Here is a 16,321-nt window from a genome sequence, read left to right on the forward strand (position 1 = left end):
CACTAGAACTTTGTTTGCAATGGCAGCTTGATGTTTTTACTTGTTAACTTGTTTGCAGTGAACAAGCAGTACAGCGATTTAAGGTACTTGATGTTGGTATGTCATGAAAGTATAACTTGTATTAATATACATATTTGTTTACTGATATCTCTTGTGACATTTGTCTCTGCACTGAAATAATCTGATATTTTCACTTTCTTCTAAAGCTTCATAATATAATACTATTGTATTATTCATTTGCTTAAATTATATTGCTTGAAGTTACATGGGGCTACATAAATTTGTTATACACTGCAATAAAATATCTTTCCCAATGCATGCAACTCATTGTCCCCTAAATTAAAGATACTAAAGTTTGTGCAATGCTTCAAAGAAATATTACGCTAGGACAATAAAAGTATGGGTAATTAAATCACCAGTTGAACACAAATATAATTTCATGCTGGGAATTTAGACACAATATTAAGTATCTCTATAATCATGAAAGTACATCTCATTGGATTATTAGGAATCCTTTAGTGTATATCCTATATTTTGCATAGATTTCTATAGACAGTAGTATGTGGAGTTGTCTGCACGTGGGATGCAAAGTACAAGACAGCTTTTACTGTAGGTGCCTTTATGTTCTCTTACTTCAGCAGTAGTACATCACATGTTCATTAGCAATGTCATTTTACGTGCATTTCTCATACCATAATGCACCACACATCAGCCAGCTCCACTTAACTCGTGGGCTCACATTCTTGGAAGGAGGCAACAATACTCTGCATCCCTTCAGCCACTGGAGCATCATCAGTGTATTACAGCATGACTGACTAACTAAAAAAAAACATCAGTGATTTATATCCGTTTTTGGTTGTTTTATGACATTTCATACGAGGTGCTTCAAATTAAAAAAAAAAACAACACAGTTTCTGTTATAAATCTCACTGTCAGTTACAAAACAACAGGAGATTGAGTTCTTAGAGACAGTAGAACAACATCATATTTGGTAATTTGTTCATCTACAACTGTTGTCTTTTTCCTTTCAGGAAATATTTCATGTTACTCTGCATTTGCTGGTTATTCAGACTGAACCACTCTTCTGATGCCAAAGTACTTACAGGACTTTCCCAAATGACACAGTACCTCGGATACAGTTGGCCTCCTATTTGCATGAGCTGAAGTAACAACTACACATAATAATGCCTCTTAGTGAACCCTGCTCGATGATATCATTTCATCTGGTCACAAGTGGTTACATTATTTTGAAACGTTAGTTAAATTTTCAACAGTAAAAACATGGCTGAAGAACAAAACTTTCTTAAGAAGGCAATTCAGTTTGTTATTAATTAATATTATTTCATCAGTGAAACTATGCATCAGAAATGAAAGTGCCCCCAGAAGTTACAATGCCTGTTTAGATAATATGCATGTGAGACGTGTGACTGATCAGTCATAAAAAAAAGATGGAACAATAATGGAGAGGTGACTGACAAACAAGAGCCATTGGGAAAGCCATAAAACACAGTGTGACCTTTAAATTAGTTAACTATAAGCACAGCTGACTACTGCAGTTTTGTAAAATGAAGAATCATGTTTGCTTCAGAACACAAGAGTTTCTGCATTTTCCAGCTACAATAAATCATTCTTTGCATTTCATATTTCATGTATTTACCTTAGTGTTTGGTTTAATCAGCAATTAAATTTGAAAAAGTGTATCCAAAAATAAAAAGTCAGCTAGAAGTATACCTTATAACAACAAGAAGAATGAAATGCTAATCACGTTCATTAGCAAGGTGTTCGTTTGCAACTAAGGTACACAATCATACGACAGAGTTCAAATGACAAATGTAATGGGTCGCAAAGAAACACATTACTTGCAGACTTTAAATTGTGATTCAATGGCCCAGCAAAACATGAAAATGCGCCCGGTGCTACTGAAGAGAAACAGTCTGGATTCGTTTGATTTTATGAGACAGCCACATCACCGCAGAAGCAAATCTCAGCAAGTTCGTTTCAAGGATGATGGTATCAACACAAAGACAGTGGATGTCACTGAACTGGATAAGAATCCTGCCCAAGATATTGCATTAATGATTGAAAATACAGAAATATCTCAACATCACAATTTTTTGTTACAATCTCCATCTTTTCCAAAGGCTCAGAAGGGGCTTCAGAATATTGCCATACAAACATCTCCTAGCCTCAGGAAACACTTCCCTATTTTTAGAAGAAAAAAGCTGTTGGTAAGCAAATCACTAACAGAAATGCCAATTGAGCCTACGGATTGCATTCCAGTAAAAGACAATCTTTCTGAACAAGACATTATGTCTTCAGACTTCTGTTATTTAAGAATAACTAGTCATTTGGAAGATGGATTCAGAAATAGTAAGGTGGATGGTCAGTCAATTCAAAGGCTGCCAGAATCACAAAGAAATGGACATATCCAAACTGGTGATTCCTCAGTAACAGAAAAGACAACTGCTTCTACACAGATGCCTGAATACATTCATGTGAATTTTCCACAAAACAGTGATACTTCCACGGATGCACCAGACACAACCATGAATTTAAGTAATTTACTGCATTCATCTAATTCTTCTAGTATCATAAATAGTAATGAAAACAATGAAACCAGCAAGCTGTCATCTAATACTGAAAATATATACCCTCACTTAAGTGATTCCACTAACGGCAGTGATTGTAATCCTCATTATGACTCTTGTGGAACAGCTCAAAGTGATTCTGAGTTGCTTGTAGTCAGCAAAGATACAAGCAGTAAGGAAAGTACTGCATTGTCACCTCCATCAAATCAAAGTTCATCTCCTGGTTTCCTCAGAAACTATCTACAGACAATAGGGAATAAAACAGATTCCAGCTGTGTGACAGTAACAAATGGTGATCACAGACTAATGTCATTGACCAGCAGTAACGCATCAAAATCTGTTTCTTCAGTTAGTACTGAAACTGAGAAAAATTCTACTCTGTCTGATGTTTCCCAATGCAACAGCTGTTTAGAAGGATTTTCCACAAAGTCTTATCTGACAAGGAATGAAATAAAACCACACATCAACAAAGAGATTAGTGAAATAAATCAAATTCATTTGACACATGGTGAACTATGTACTCTACAAGGCAAGCTCCATTCTGTAGAGGAATCCTTGCTGTCAAACCAGGAAAAGATTAAAGTCCTATTAAATGTAATTCAAGACCTTGAAAAATCCAGAGCCCTCAGTGAAGGGTACGGTGAATTTTAATATTGCTAATTCATCAAACATCTGAATCAGATGTTATCACTCTTTTGACCTTTGCTACTATTTTTTTTCTGTGAGATACTCAAGGATGAGCTTGCAAAAATAATCTTATTCAATCTCATTGACCTGGAGAAGTTTGAGCCTTTACAGAAAAGCAAGTCTCTTCATAGCTTGGCTTTAATTAACACTATCTTTAGTAAACTGGGTGAGAGACACAGTTTATTAACTCTCTTTGTTATTTAGATTAATGTTATCAGATACAATGCCAACACACAGAGAGCCGACAGTCTCCATTCTAGCTAAAGTCTCTCTGCAGTAGAAAAACAAAACCCAACAGCTCAATGTATTAATGTAATATAACAAATCTATGGCCAGCCAGTTTTCTCTGTCAAGGTCAGATATGTATTTAGTGCCAAAACAGATTGCTGAAACAGTTCTGCTTTTGCAAGCAAGCAGAAAAATTAGTGGCCAGTGCACAACATCTGCAGACTTCCATTACTGGGGCTATGTTATTGGTTACATTTCATTATAGCACCTGCTTGAAAGGGGAGTGCCTTTAGAGTAGAAAAAGGCACAAGGTCACTATTTGTTTTTCAATAATTTAATTAATGTAATCTTCATTGTATCAATAAATCTTTGCAGGAAGTGGAGGTCAGGGCTTAAAAGGCATTAAAGCTGTGAATATAGAGCATATGAAGACTGTTGGCAAAAAATCTCTTAGGAGTCTCATATTTTGAAATGAATGTTTTCTCCACTATCAGTAAGAATGTGTGATCTGTATTTAGTTTTAGTGAATAGTCTCATATCTATTAGCCAAAGCCACAATGATTATATATGTAACATATTCATGTATTATAAATAATAACCATACTGCCCACATAATTCATGTCAGAAGACTGAGGAAGCGGATGCATTCATATGACAAAGTACAATTTTAAATATTTCTGTGGTCAAGTTAGATTTACAAAATATCTAGTAATGCTTTACAAACCATTAACTACAGTTTCATCTTAAAGTAAATGTATCCTAGATACGTTTTGAAGTTGTCTTTTATGATAACATATTATTTCCATCAAATAATTTTAATCTTTGGGGGAAAAAAAGAGCCAATAAATCTTTCAGTGAAAGAAGCAAACAGGAATTTTGTTTGCTTTTTAAATAAAACAGTGTGAAGTCAAGGTTATCAGGCATATTTTAGTCACAATGCAACTAGCATAGTATATACTGGATGGGATGGAGTTAACTTTTCCCACAGCAGTCCATACATTGCATAAAACAGCAGCACTTTGGCATCTAAGGTAAATTATTTGTGCACAATTAGCTTTTGCATAAAACTGGATCCCTCACGTTAGCATTGTGTCCTGTGTATTGATGATATCTCCTGACTACAATTAAGGAATACTCCTGATAACCTTATTTTTGTCTGCAACATGTCACAAAGGCTGCCTCAAGAATTTTGTGTAAGTTCAGTTGCACAGAATAGTCCAGAATACGACAGTTGCTTGCCTGCTTGAATCAAATCCAAGTCTTTGCACGTGGGTAGAACAGGTTTGTGTGGCTGTTTGAAAACTTAGCAGGATATGACTACTGTGGTGACAATCATGTATGTCCAAATTTTCTTACAAGGAAAAAAAAAAGCTGTTTTCCTATTATCTTGAAGATTTCCTGCTGTCTGAAAATCCTTTATCGTAGAAGTATGTCAACGTACTTACAAATACACATTACGTGAACAACTGTTTATTACAGGCGCAACTTCTACCACACTGGTCAAGACCTCAACAACTGCAGCACGTGTCAGAACACCGCATGTATCATTTACAGGTACACAATTTTCTATCGACTATACATCCCTCACGAATGTACAATACAATGTTCTGCTCACAGCTATAAAAGGTCTGTAATTATTAGTGCAGAAATGACCCTTTTACCACAGGATGCCTTCAGAATAAACCATACTGCTTATGATGCTTTTTCAGTTTACACAGTTCCAATACAGAAAGAATCTTGATTAACAAGAGCTAATACATGAAGTAAAGAACAGAAGAAACAGTTAAATATCAATGTGTCTTTTAGTTTAGTAGGTACTTCTTAATACTAAGATTGCCTGGAGGCTTATACAACAACAGTCAGTAGAATACAAGCAAGAACATATCCTGCTTTGAAGAATTACTAGTTTTAAAGACAAAAAAGAAAACAGCAAGGAAATGTAATTATTTCCATTCTTATAGAAATGTCTAGATGAGATGCATCAAATTTGTCGTTGACAACACATTCTTCTACTCCTTTCACTTATTATATATTATTTCCCATCCAGAGATCCCTTCCCAGTTCTGCAAAATTGGAATAATCCTATTGCTTCGTTTGAGAATTGAGTTACTTTGTTTCATTTAATTAAAAAAAAGGGGGATATTAGTCATAAGAAAGAAAAGTTTCTAGTTACATTTAACATATTGTTCAGCACTATTCCTACATTTCTATGTACACACACCTACAGTTAGTGTGTTTTAAAAACATGCATGTTTAAACATATTACAGATTTTTGGAACCAGATACCCAAATTAGGATCAAGGCCTTAATGCAACATCCCAACTTTTCTCTTCAACTATTTTTTTTCAAATAAAAATGTTTCTATTATGGAAAATAAAACAAAAGGAGAGTTCCTTCTCACCTTCTGCTCCTCCAGCTAAAATCCATACTGCAGATAGAGCTGATACAAATCCCATTCCCCTTCCTAGAAAATGTGGAGATAATCAAGGAAAACCAAAGAGCACTGCCTCTTTTTGTTTGTGTTTGCATTTGTTGAATTGTACTGGTTGCATCAAACTCCTCTTTTTCCACACTGATTCTTTCGAGCTTTACTTTTCTTTCTGTGCATATAATTTCTCTTCTAATCTTGACTCTCATTTTACATCAATAATAATTCTGGGCTTCAATACAGACATTGTGAGTAGAGTTCTACTTCCTGTTTCCTTGCTAATTCATACCACTTATATTGAAGACTTATTCATTTAATTTCATACATATTTAGGTTCTCAGAGGAGATGAACTTTTCTCATTTAACATGGAAATGTTTTGAATTCATGACAGATACACAACTGAGTTTGATAACTGAATCAAAATCTGACCATTTAATAAAATGCACTGAAAGACCATCCAAGTAAATTTTAATTTTTTTCTCCCACGATTTTTCTCCCATATTTTCTGGCAATACTTGACTTATTATCTCATGTAAGGAAGACAATTTCTTCAGAAAATGTTAATAGATAATCTTATATTCAAGGCAGCAAAATATATTGCATTTTAACTAGGCTCTTATATCAAAAGTCATATTATTAGGGAATAACAGAATCACAGATTGGAAGGGACTTCTGGTGATCATCTAGTCCAACCCCCCTGCTAACACAGGTTCCCTACAGCAGGTTGCAGAGGAAAGTGTCCAGGAGTGTTTTGAGTATCTTCAGAGAAGGAAACCACAACTTCTCTGGGTAACTTGTTCCATTTCTCTGTCACCCTCAAAGTAAACAAGTTCTAATGAAATAAGAATCTGTTCTAATGAATTAAAAGGGAATTAATCACTTATTAGCTTACATCTCTTCATTTTTTCTAGTGTAGAATATGACTTCAGACAACAAGAAGGAAGATTTCAACAGATTTTGAAAAGGCTGGATCATGCAGAGCAAAATCCAGCTTCAGCTTCACCTCAAAATCCATCATTTGATCATCCACTTCCCGAGAAAAAGGAGTTAAGAAAGAAAACAAAAAAGGTGAAAAAAAAATGCTTCTGGTGGATTTGACTTCCTTACAGATCTTAAACTAAAACACAAGTTTTATATTTCAAAAGACACTAGAAAAGAAAGAGGTTTGGAAGCACATACCTGAAAATACACTGTTATGAAAACACAAAACTAAAGAATATTTAATTGAGTGTCAAAAGAGAAGAATTAATTTAGATAATATCACTGAATAAAGACACATGAAGAGACTGGTTTTGAAAAATCTTAAGTTTTCTTCTTGTTTTTCCAATTACACTATGATACTCATATTCTTTGTAAAGATATTTTTGTTCAAATTAAAAAAATAAAAAAAAATTAAAAGGAGGTTTAAAATGTCTTTACTTTAAAAAGACAATGGTAGTTAAACCTACAGACTTCATTTTGTATTCCTAAGCAAGAGACTAAAGATGAATATCTTCAGTGATCTTTAAACAGACTGCATAATCAATAATATGTTCAAGGGAATCTCCCCAGAGGAGATAATTATAATTATTTCACATCTCCAGTGAAATATATTTGTTTTTGTCATCTAAGATTTGACCATGATGAAGAATTTCAGGTTCAAGATTTATTCTGTTCTTACATCAGTTCATTTTAGAAAGGAATTCTTTCTAAGTTTGTCATGTAATAGACTTCTGTTAAGTATCTTAGAAGTAGAATAAAAAAGAATATAACAGTAATTCTGGACTTAATTCCTTTCCTAAAGAGGTCTAATTATATCTATTTTAGTTTTAAGCATGTCCAATGACAGAGAATTCATAGCACCCAAGGGCAATGTTTTCCAACATCTGATCAACTCGAAAATGAAAAGTAACACCTGATTAGATTTTGTTGAGTTCTGACTTGTATTCATTACATCTTGCTCTATCCCAGTGCTATCCCTTACTTTGCTGAATAGAGAGGAATAACCACTTTTGCTTCTGTACTGCTAAAACACTTGCCTAATTCTTCCCTTCTGTACCTCTACGCATTTAAAACCTGTATTGATATATCAAAATATTGTAAGGTTTTTCTTTGCCTTATGAGGCTAAATGACTTCATACAGGCCTATATGATACAATGGATTACAAACTAATATCTGCCCTGCAGAGTTAGTTACACTAACTCTGGTTAGTCAATTTAAATGATGCCAGGGTTTTCAACAGATTAACCTCTAGATCCTCATTTTTTAAATCTTATGTTATTAGCTGTGTAATATTAGTTAAATACAACTATTCTTTTCGTACGCTTCTGTGTCTCTCCAGTGCTTACTGTTAACTAGACATTGGAGAACACTTTAAAAATAATTTTGCATAGATGTCAGAATAGACCAAAGATTATAAAAACTGGCAGAATTTATCAGGATACTAAAGGACAACAGTTCTAAAAATCACGTTAAGTAAAATCAGTATGGAATTGGCAGAAACAAAATTATAATTACTTGAAAGGCTTTTTGAAAAGAAAGCTGCACATGAAATATTACTAGTAAAAAGTGTGCGTTCAGTGAGCCAGAAAAGTTTGTCAGTAATGGCTTTTGGATATAGTAGGCACCAGAATTTATTAGATAAGAGTACGTCATTGTGTCACACTCAAATACATGTACTGCTTATGCTGGCATTCCAACAGCATTCCTATTTTGCATTACTGTAATTGATATTCCGAAGTATGAAAAGGTATCTTGTGTATTAAAATATCATTTTAAGATGAATATCTCTGGGGGACAAAGGAATAATAATAAGCAATACCAGTAGGAGCAATACTAGCAAAATCAGTAAATTTTTTCTTGTACGAAGCTGATTTTCAGTAACCTGCTATTATGTAAAAGTAATCTTTTTGTCTTTCTTAAATAATAAGTACAACAAAGCTCATTTTAATGTCTGATTTTGTTTTTGCATGCACCTCTTCAATAAAGAGAATTATTGAATTTATACACATCACAACATCTTGATTTGCCACATTTCACCAATCAATTCCTGGAGTCAGTGAAACTGTACAAGAACACAAATAAGCTATTTACTTTAAGAAAGTCCATCCAAAGAAGAATGGTGTTAATTTCTTTCTTATGACCTGAACAGACATCAATACTTCTGAAAAACTGAAAAAAACTACTTCAAATGGTTTCTGTTTTTTATATTTTAGTGTTTGATCTTGACGAAATTCAGAACTGCAGACAGTTTTTAATCATTAATCTCCCAGACAAAATCAGACTTCAGTTTCCGTATTTCTTATTCAGTTATTTGTTTCTCCTTCAATGCTAATAAACAAAGCTTTATGTATGCATGCATGTGGAAATCCCTTTGTAACATTATGCACAGTGGAAAGTAGAGAAGCACTTGAGCTACTTTGGCCAGCTGACTCTCAGCTCTCAATTTAAAGACATTAAAATGTCTTTCAACTTACAGTCTGTACAGTGCTTCCAAATTCACCTCCAAGATATCAATTTGTATGGAAAGAACAGATGAAATTAAGAGTTCAGCTAAAGCTGAACAATGTTGAGTTGTCCCAGACTTGACAAGAAAGTTGATTGAAATAAATAATAGATAAAAGAATAAATAAAAAGATAAGACAAGAATGAAGGCAAGAAACCATGTGCTACATGAGTCAGCAGTAGCTACTTAAATAGTTTTCTAGTAGATGCAACAGCCACATGTGTTCTAGAAATGTACATGAACAGAACTCCCAGATCATCTGACTTCCAGAAGCTCTATACTATGAACAAAAAACCCACAACAATTTAACAAAAAATAAAGTACACCAGAAATAAATTTTTCGTACAGAGCAATTTGTACAAACTTTCACAATAAAGGCACATAATGGCAAGAGGTTATTATAGTGAATTTTCTCCACCACGTCACATAACACTTTAAAGACAACATTGGAGCAAAATGATATAGGTTGAATTAAGAAGTAATAGTAAAAAGACATCAGCTACAGGACGATGTCAGGATTGGAAAAGTAATGGAAAAGGATAAATGAGCAAACAATAATAGTGGCTAAGATAATTTTCCTGATTTGAGAATTTATGGTGCAATGCCTGAAACCATCACCCAGAATAGGAATTAAATTTTTAAAATCAGAATTAAAAAAATCCAACAGCTAACTGATAATACTTGCATACAAAATACCTCTCTGAGAACATATTTAACTGACAACTACAATGTGCAATTTATAAAATACTGTACAGCACATATATTCTAAAAATACTTCACATCAACTCGCTGTTTTAAGCAGTCAACCTAACTTTCTTTAAAAGTTTCAGATGTTTGAGAGGAGTAATGATTGCTTTCTGCCATGTATGTCAGGTCCTGCAGGGTTCTTTGTAATTTCATATACTGTAGCTCTTATGATAAAGGCCCAGTACTCAGTAATTATGCTATTTTAGATTCAGAATATCTTACTTATGAAATCTATTACCAAATGTATGCTTTGTAAATTTTTATGTTCTTTTAATGGGATGTCATCTTTTAATTTTGTTTTTCTTAGGTTTCAGGTGTCGGCAAATAAACAATATTTAGATTTCAAAAGGAGCAAAACATTATTTTCTTTGGAAAGGATGAAAAAAAGGAAAATGAATAAATGTCTCATCCATGAAACCAATTTACAGTTTTTATAGGTAGAGAAAATGTCTAAATCTGAAAACACAAAAGAGGTTTTAGTGTGTCTAATTTTAATGCACCGTAGTTTCTAAACATGTCAGGTCCATAAGATGGTTTCTCTGGTCATGATCTCTTGAAAGAGTAGTTCTGGTTATTAAAGTGCAGTTTTTTTTCCCATTTATTCCCTTTTTTTTCTTTTTCTTTTTTTTTTAGTGCTGGGAATTCCTTTGAAATGACAGTTGTTTACATCCAGAAACTTTACTTTTATTTCTGTCCATGGTGGAAAAGGAATAAACATAAATTTATATCTGTTTGGTATTTTTTACAGCAAAGTCTTGATTTGTACAATGTCTTATATTAATATTGTCAAACTTTCCTGGGTAACATAATTAAATCCTCTTGACATTTGTTTAATAATGTGATCAAAATAAAGTTTGAAGTAACAAAGATGACCTTTAAAATGTCTATCATGAATCTACAAACAACACAAAACCAGTGTTTTTGTTTTCATAAGCAAGGTGATACAGAATTAAGTACTTCCGTATTCCACGTGTGTACATATTTTGCTTCTTTAATTACATAAGTGGCACTTCATTGCACCACTGTGTCCTTTAAGTAGAAGTCAAGATTCACATCAAGATTCTGATACATCATAAAGATTCAATCTCACAAAATAATCTCGTCCTTCCCTATTACAAGCTTAAAAGCACTTCAATGATAATCACTAACAAGTCTTTGTTTCCTTTTGCATATTTTAACTAGTGGAAACAAAGCAAAACACCATTAAAGCCTGAAACTGCCACAACATCAAAACGAAGCCCTCAGTGCCATTTAAGTGTCTTCCCTGCATTAGCTGCGAAGACAAACTGCTTATCCAATACTGCCAACTTCTCCTGAAGATATCATGTCCGTCTTATTCTGACCCTCTCCAGTAATTACATGAACAGCTCACAGCATGCTGCTACCCACTGAGCTCAAGGCAGAGCCTTCCCCTAGGTTCAAATGGCACTGTAGCAAGCAAAGATCAAAGCTAGAAGTCCTAAGTCAAAAATCCATAACTTCCTCTCTGCTAACAATCTAGATTATGAAAACCTCCTCATCTCTGACAGAAGACAAATAAAATTTAGTACACTTATCAACAGCAAACATTTAAACTTGCAAAGAATTACAGGTCTTGAAAACTGCAAACTTTGTCCAACTGCAGCTGTTCTGTGTCTCACCTGCACTGACAGAGCACAGCATACTTCTAGCTACTTGAGCTCACATAAGCATTCTGCAGAAAGCCACATATCCTGACTATCTGCTTCATTTCTTAAAGATCGATCATTTGGGCTTTCAAGAAATTCTGCTCTATCAAGAGCCTTTAAAGCTAACCTGCAAAGTAAGTGACTGAACTAAAGGCAGTGTGCAGAACATGAATGAGCTTGTTTTTGCTTCTTGTGCTTCATTTTATTTCTGAATGCAAGAGATTAATTTTTTTGCAAAAAAATAAAATTATATATGTATATATGTAAAAAGATTATCACATTATTGGACATTGCTTCAGCTCTAAAACACCATCATTTTTGCTCTGAGAAACCTCTATAAAATGTGATATACACATACACCACATACACATAGATGCTGATGCGAATTATTACAATTCAGACAACTGCATGCTTGAACAGGTTACAGAAGATGGAAAAAAACCAAAAATGTTTTAGTTGACTGTAAGCAGCTTGTTTCTTAGTGTTTACTAAGTATAATGATATTTTTTGTAGGACTGCAACAGTTTTATTTTGCTTCATTTACTATTCGTGGTATCCAGAAATGCTTCTCAGTGAACTGCTTATGTCATCCATAAAGCTCTCACAATGCTTTCTTTCTAAGTACAGAAAACATTTTCAAACACTACAAAATTGGCAGGCTCATTGTGTTCTCATTCAGAGCCTCCTCCTGTTATACACATACACATTAGAGAGCTGCAAATAGAATTGATCAGAATTCTGATGCACAGAAAATAAGATTTCTGAAACTTGCAGATGTAACACTTGGGTATTTCAAGCAACCATTGGCAAATATCCCTGAAGAACACACAATTACTAAGAGGATGATTATTAGGAGAAAGTTTAGCTCTGAATGGCTCAAAAACTGCAATTTTGGTTTTCCAGATCAAGGAAATATACAGAAGTCTTTCAAAGATATGCAGTACACCTCTTCAAGCTGAAACAATCAAGTAAATGCTGATTTTACAGAATAATGCAATTCTCTAGAAATAAGATATATCTTCCTTTAAGAGCACAATCTGAAAGGCAAGTTCCAGAGTTTCTGCTGAACTGGCTTGCATTCTCAGATGTAGTCTAAGTGGAGGGAATTACTTATGATGCACGTACTTAAATCTAAATAAGTTGTAGAATTTGTCCTTGAATATAACTTTTAAGCCAAAGAATATCCACAAAAACCTCATGCAATTGCTCCATTCAAGCACATGTCCAGACATTTTTCCTGTGTGCATTAGGCAACAGAAAGAAATATAGCACCCAGTTGAATTGTTTATATAAGAAAGCAATTAACTTTAGATGTAGTGATTTTTGGTTTTGGTTTTCTTGTTTGTTTTTTACAGCTCTAAGCTCACCTATCAGTTTTCAACTAAAATTTGAAAGGCAGTAATGTTGAACAGTTGCATAAAAAAGTCAGCCAAGTTTTAGATCCTTCATTTAACATCTCAAAAGGTCCAAAAATAAGGTCTCTGTGACTACTGTATTTGTATTTTAGAGAATAATCATTAAATAATCTTCAAAACATTGAAAATACATTAAAATATTACTCACAATTAAGGAATCATCTCGTCTCATTGTAATAACAGTTTTGTTCACTGTGCGCAATAACTGCACCATTATTTCTTGAATGTGGTGATAAGTTGATGCCTGAAAACAACAAAAAAGTAGGTTTTATGTTAAATTCATATATTCTGTAAAAGATGAGACCAATTACTTCCATGTTAACAGTAATTTAACCACACTGTTGAAAGAATACTAATTCTTCTTGTTCCAGTAATTTCAGTGGAATATTCATTTCAATTGGCACAATTTATATTTTAGCCCTATCCATTACAAACCTCTTCTTTGTTTAAAATAGTCACTTTCCATCTCTCATCAAGGAACTTGTGTGTTTCCCAATGAGTTGTTTATAACTTAATAGCAGTACCCTGACAACATGTGCCTAAGGTGAACTGTGATACTCTTCACATCTGTCAATGGCCCTCAGCATTGTTTAGACCTCTAGAATAATCTCATCTTGCACAAACTATATCATTACTAATGGAAAAAGTTAACTCCATTTCACTTCACTGCTCCATGAGGACACAAAAAAGAGGCCTGCTCTTGGTCTCCATTGCCAAATTGTAAATTGGGCTGTGACTACAGTAGAGACCCACCACAAGTCAGTACCATGTTGTGAACTATTACCCAACTTGAATCGAATGATAGGAACTCCTGCCTACCTATTTTGCCAGGGAAAAAAGCCTCATAAACTAAAAGTGGTGTTTACCTTCAGATAATATTCTAAAAGCACAACAGCTCAGAGCATATAATTAGCAGAGTATATTTTCTTTTCATGCAGAAAATATACTCTGTGACAGCACTTAAATAGCTTCTTGATTAGAACTCTAGTCCTGCAGCTATCAAATGTAGAGACCAAAACTGGCAAGTCATCTGGAGCTGTTATTTACAGTGCTGCAATAAATATTCTATGATTTGAACTCTGTTGCAGTTTGTTTTCATTAATCGTATTATCTTTTGATGTTTCCAGTCTTAATGAAGCACGGAGTTGTAAAATGCCTCACTTGAATCACAGTCACCCTTTCATGAAAAGTAAAATATAGCTTTAAATTTAAATAATTTTACAATTAAAGTAATATAACTGCTTGAAGAAGTCAAGACAACACAAAGATGCTTGGATGTTCTAATGAACAACCCTTTACGCAGCTCTACAATTCCTACTGGATCTGCTTTTCTTATTATTTCTTCATTTCTACAGAGAGCTGCTAAGCTTTGTTCCAAGATGCTTTCTTTCATGAAATTCTTGAGAATACTCTAAATCTAATTTTCTAGAGACATCTGAACTAATTTCCCAATCCAATTTAATAGCTTTCATTAAATTATTTGGGCTTGTGTACATGTCATAGTTCCAACAACTGTACCAACAGTTTTATCAAATTTCAGTGTTTCTTAATTGCTTGACCTGTTTATCCTGTATAAAAGTGAGTTCAGTTTACTTTTCCATGCCTCAAGAAAAAAAGTACATGATTTCTAGTAATTTCCAAATACCTTGTAAGATATTATTTTCCTGCTATATTCACAATGTATCCATGCCTTTTGTCATTGCTTGCTCCTAGCATCTATTGTAATTTACTTTACTTTTCAGAAAGCACAATGCTTTTCTTCCTTGAACAATAAACACAGTACATGTTGAAATATTAACAATGTACAGTACCACAAGTCCATGTCTAACAGCATGTTATATAGTACTATCTTAACCACACACTGTACTACAAGTAGAAATTTTCTATCAAGAAAAAAAAAGGTACTTTAACATTACTAGATTATTTTTTTCAAAGAACCTTCTAAAGTGGTTACATAAAAACTTTAGCTTATCTAAACCACAGCAGGATATGGATTCAGTTATAGCTTTTGTATGCATTATTAACTGCATATGGAAATTAGAAAACTGGCAGGGCAACGACAAGAACTGATTAAAGATATTTTTCATTCAGTTCCGAAGAGTTGAAATCTGGGAGGAAGTAGTAACATTTGTTGTATTTCTAAATGTATTTAGAGTATTCTGTTAATATGCAAAAGAATAAACAGCCCCAAACTGAACTGTGTAGCAGCACTTTGCACACTTTCACACTTCCCTTTGTCATGGGGAATTCACTTGTTTACTAATTTGCTTTTTTCTTTTTTTCTTTCTTTTTTATTTTCTTTTGCTTCAATCCAAAGATGAAGGATTTTCTAATCTACGTTCGCTTTCTTCCATATTTTAGTACATGCTGTACCTTAATTATTAATAACAGTTCCGACTGTTACATAATGGTTTCAAAATTAACCATAAATTCATTGTTAAAGATGAATTATATTCTGAGTTCACAAGTAATGCATAACATACCTTTCCTTGGAAAGGAAAAAAAACACATGCTCAAGTATTTAAAGGTTATTTTCTGCTAAGGCTTTGAATTTTCAGAGAAATGTTAGCACATGCATTAAAACAGTCCATCCCATTTCTACATCACTCAGGATATATCTCAATTCCTAAGCTACAAAACAGTCTTCAGACTGCACTTGGCCACGTATGTGCATACCAAGTAACAAGAGTGATTTCTTCTAACTGTTTTACATGCAGCCAATATTGTTCACTCATACAAACATGAACTATGGACCCAAACTTCCAGGAGCAATTTTTATGATAGACAGTAACTGCAAGTTTGAAAATGATGTATGTGGTGCGCACGCAGCAAGTATTAATCTATACCTCATAACATACATTAAAAGATCACCAGGGAGATAGCCTGTGCAAGCAGACAAACTTCTTCAGTTGCGAACTCACACAAAAATTAAGAAATCACACACCATGCTGCAATGAAAAAGAATTCAATGATCTGTAGTGAAAGCTGGAATAAAATGACAACTTGCCTTTATCCAGAGCCTTCAAAGTTTGAAGAAATGCATCAGAAAAATAAAGCCCTGAATAAAATAAGCAC

General features: G+C 33.7%; 2 protein-coding genes across 3 annotated transcripts in view; one reads left to right on the plus strand and one right to left on the minus strand.

Moving 5' to 3' along the window:
- DOCK2 (dedicator of cytokinesis 2) overlaps positions 1–16,321 on the minus strand; it is a 146,310-nt gene that overhangs the window by 82,832 nt on the left and 47,157 nt on the right. The window contains exon 27 of the mRNA XM_065734474.1: positions 13,395–13,490. Coding sequence (XP_065590546.1) covers positions 13,395–13,490 — 96 coding nt within the window. The remainder of the gene's footprint in view (positions 1–13,394; positions 13,491–16,321) is intronic.
- On the plus strand, positions 1,706–8,029 carry INSYN2B (inhibitory synaptic factor family member 2B). Of its 2 annotated transcripts, XR_010622091.1 has the most exons (4): positions 1,706–3,223; positions 4,983–5,057; positions 6,844–7,095; positions 7,162–8,029. XR_010622091.1 is itself a non-coding variant. In XM_065734475.1 (3 exons), the coding sequence occupies exons 1-3, from the start codon at positions 1,824–1,826 to the stop codon at positions 7,028–7,030; spliced, it is 1,662 nt and encodes a 553-aa protein (XP_065590547.1). In that variant the 5' UTR covers positions 1,706–1,823; the 3' UTR covers positions 7,031–8,029. The 2 variants fall into 2 exon arrangements, 1 of the variants encoding a protein (XP_065590547.1); XM_065734475.1 differs by having other exon boundaries at positions 6,844–8,029.

Source organism: Cyrtonyx montezumae, unplaced genomic scaffold (assembly GCF_038088225.1).
Source record: "Cyrtonyx montezumae isolate F1298 unplaced genomic scaffold, pur_monq_1.0 scaffold_18, whole genome shotgun sequence".
In the NCBI taxonomy this organism is placed as follows: domain Eukaryota; kingdom Metazoa; phylum Chordata; class Aves; order Galliformes; family Odontophoridae; genus Cyrtonyx; species Cyrtonyx montezumae.

Coding starts and splice junctions, on each gene's coding strand:
- INSYN2B (XM_065734475.1), top strand. CDS start 1,824: ATGACAAATGTAATGGGTCGCAAAGAAACACATTACTTGCAGACTTTA. Junction 3,224..4,982: donor TCCAGAGCCCTCAGTGAAGG/GTACGGTGAATT, acceptor TGTTTATTACAG/GCGCAACTTCTACCACACTG. Junction 5,058..6,843: donor ACCGCATGTATCATTTACAG/GTACACAATTTT, acceptor CATTTTTTCTAG/TGTAGAATATGACTTCAGAC.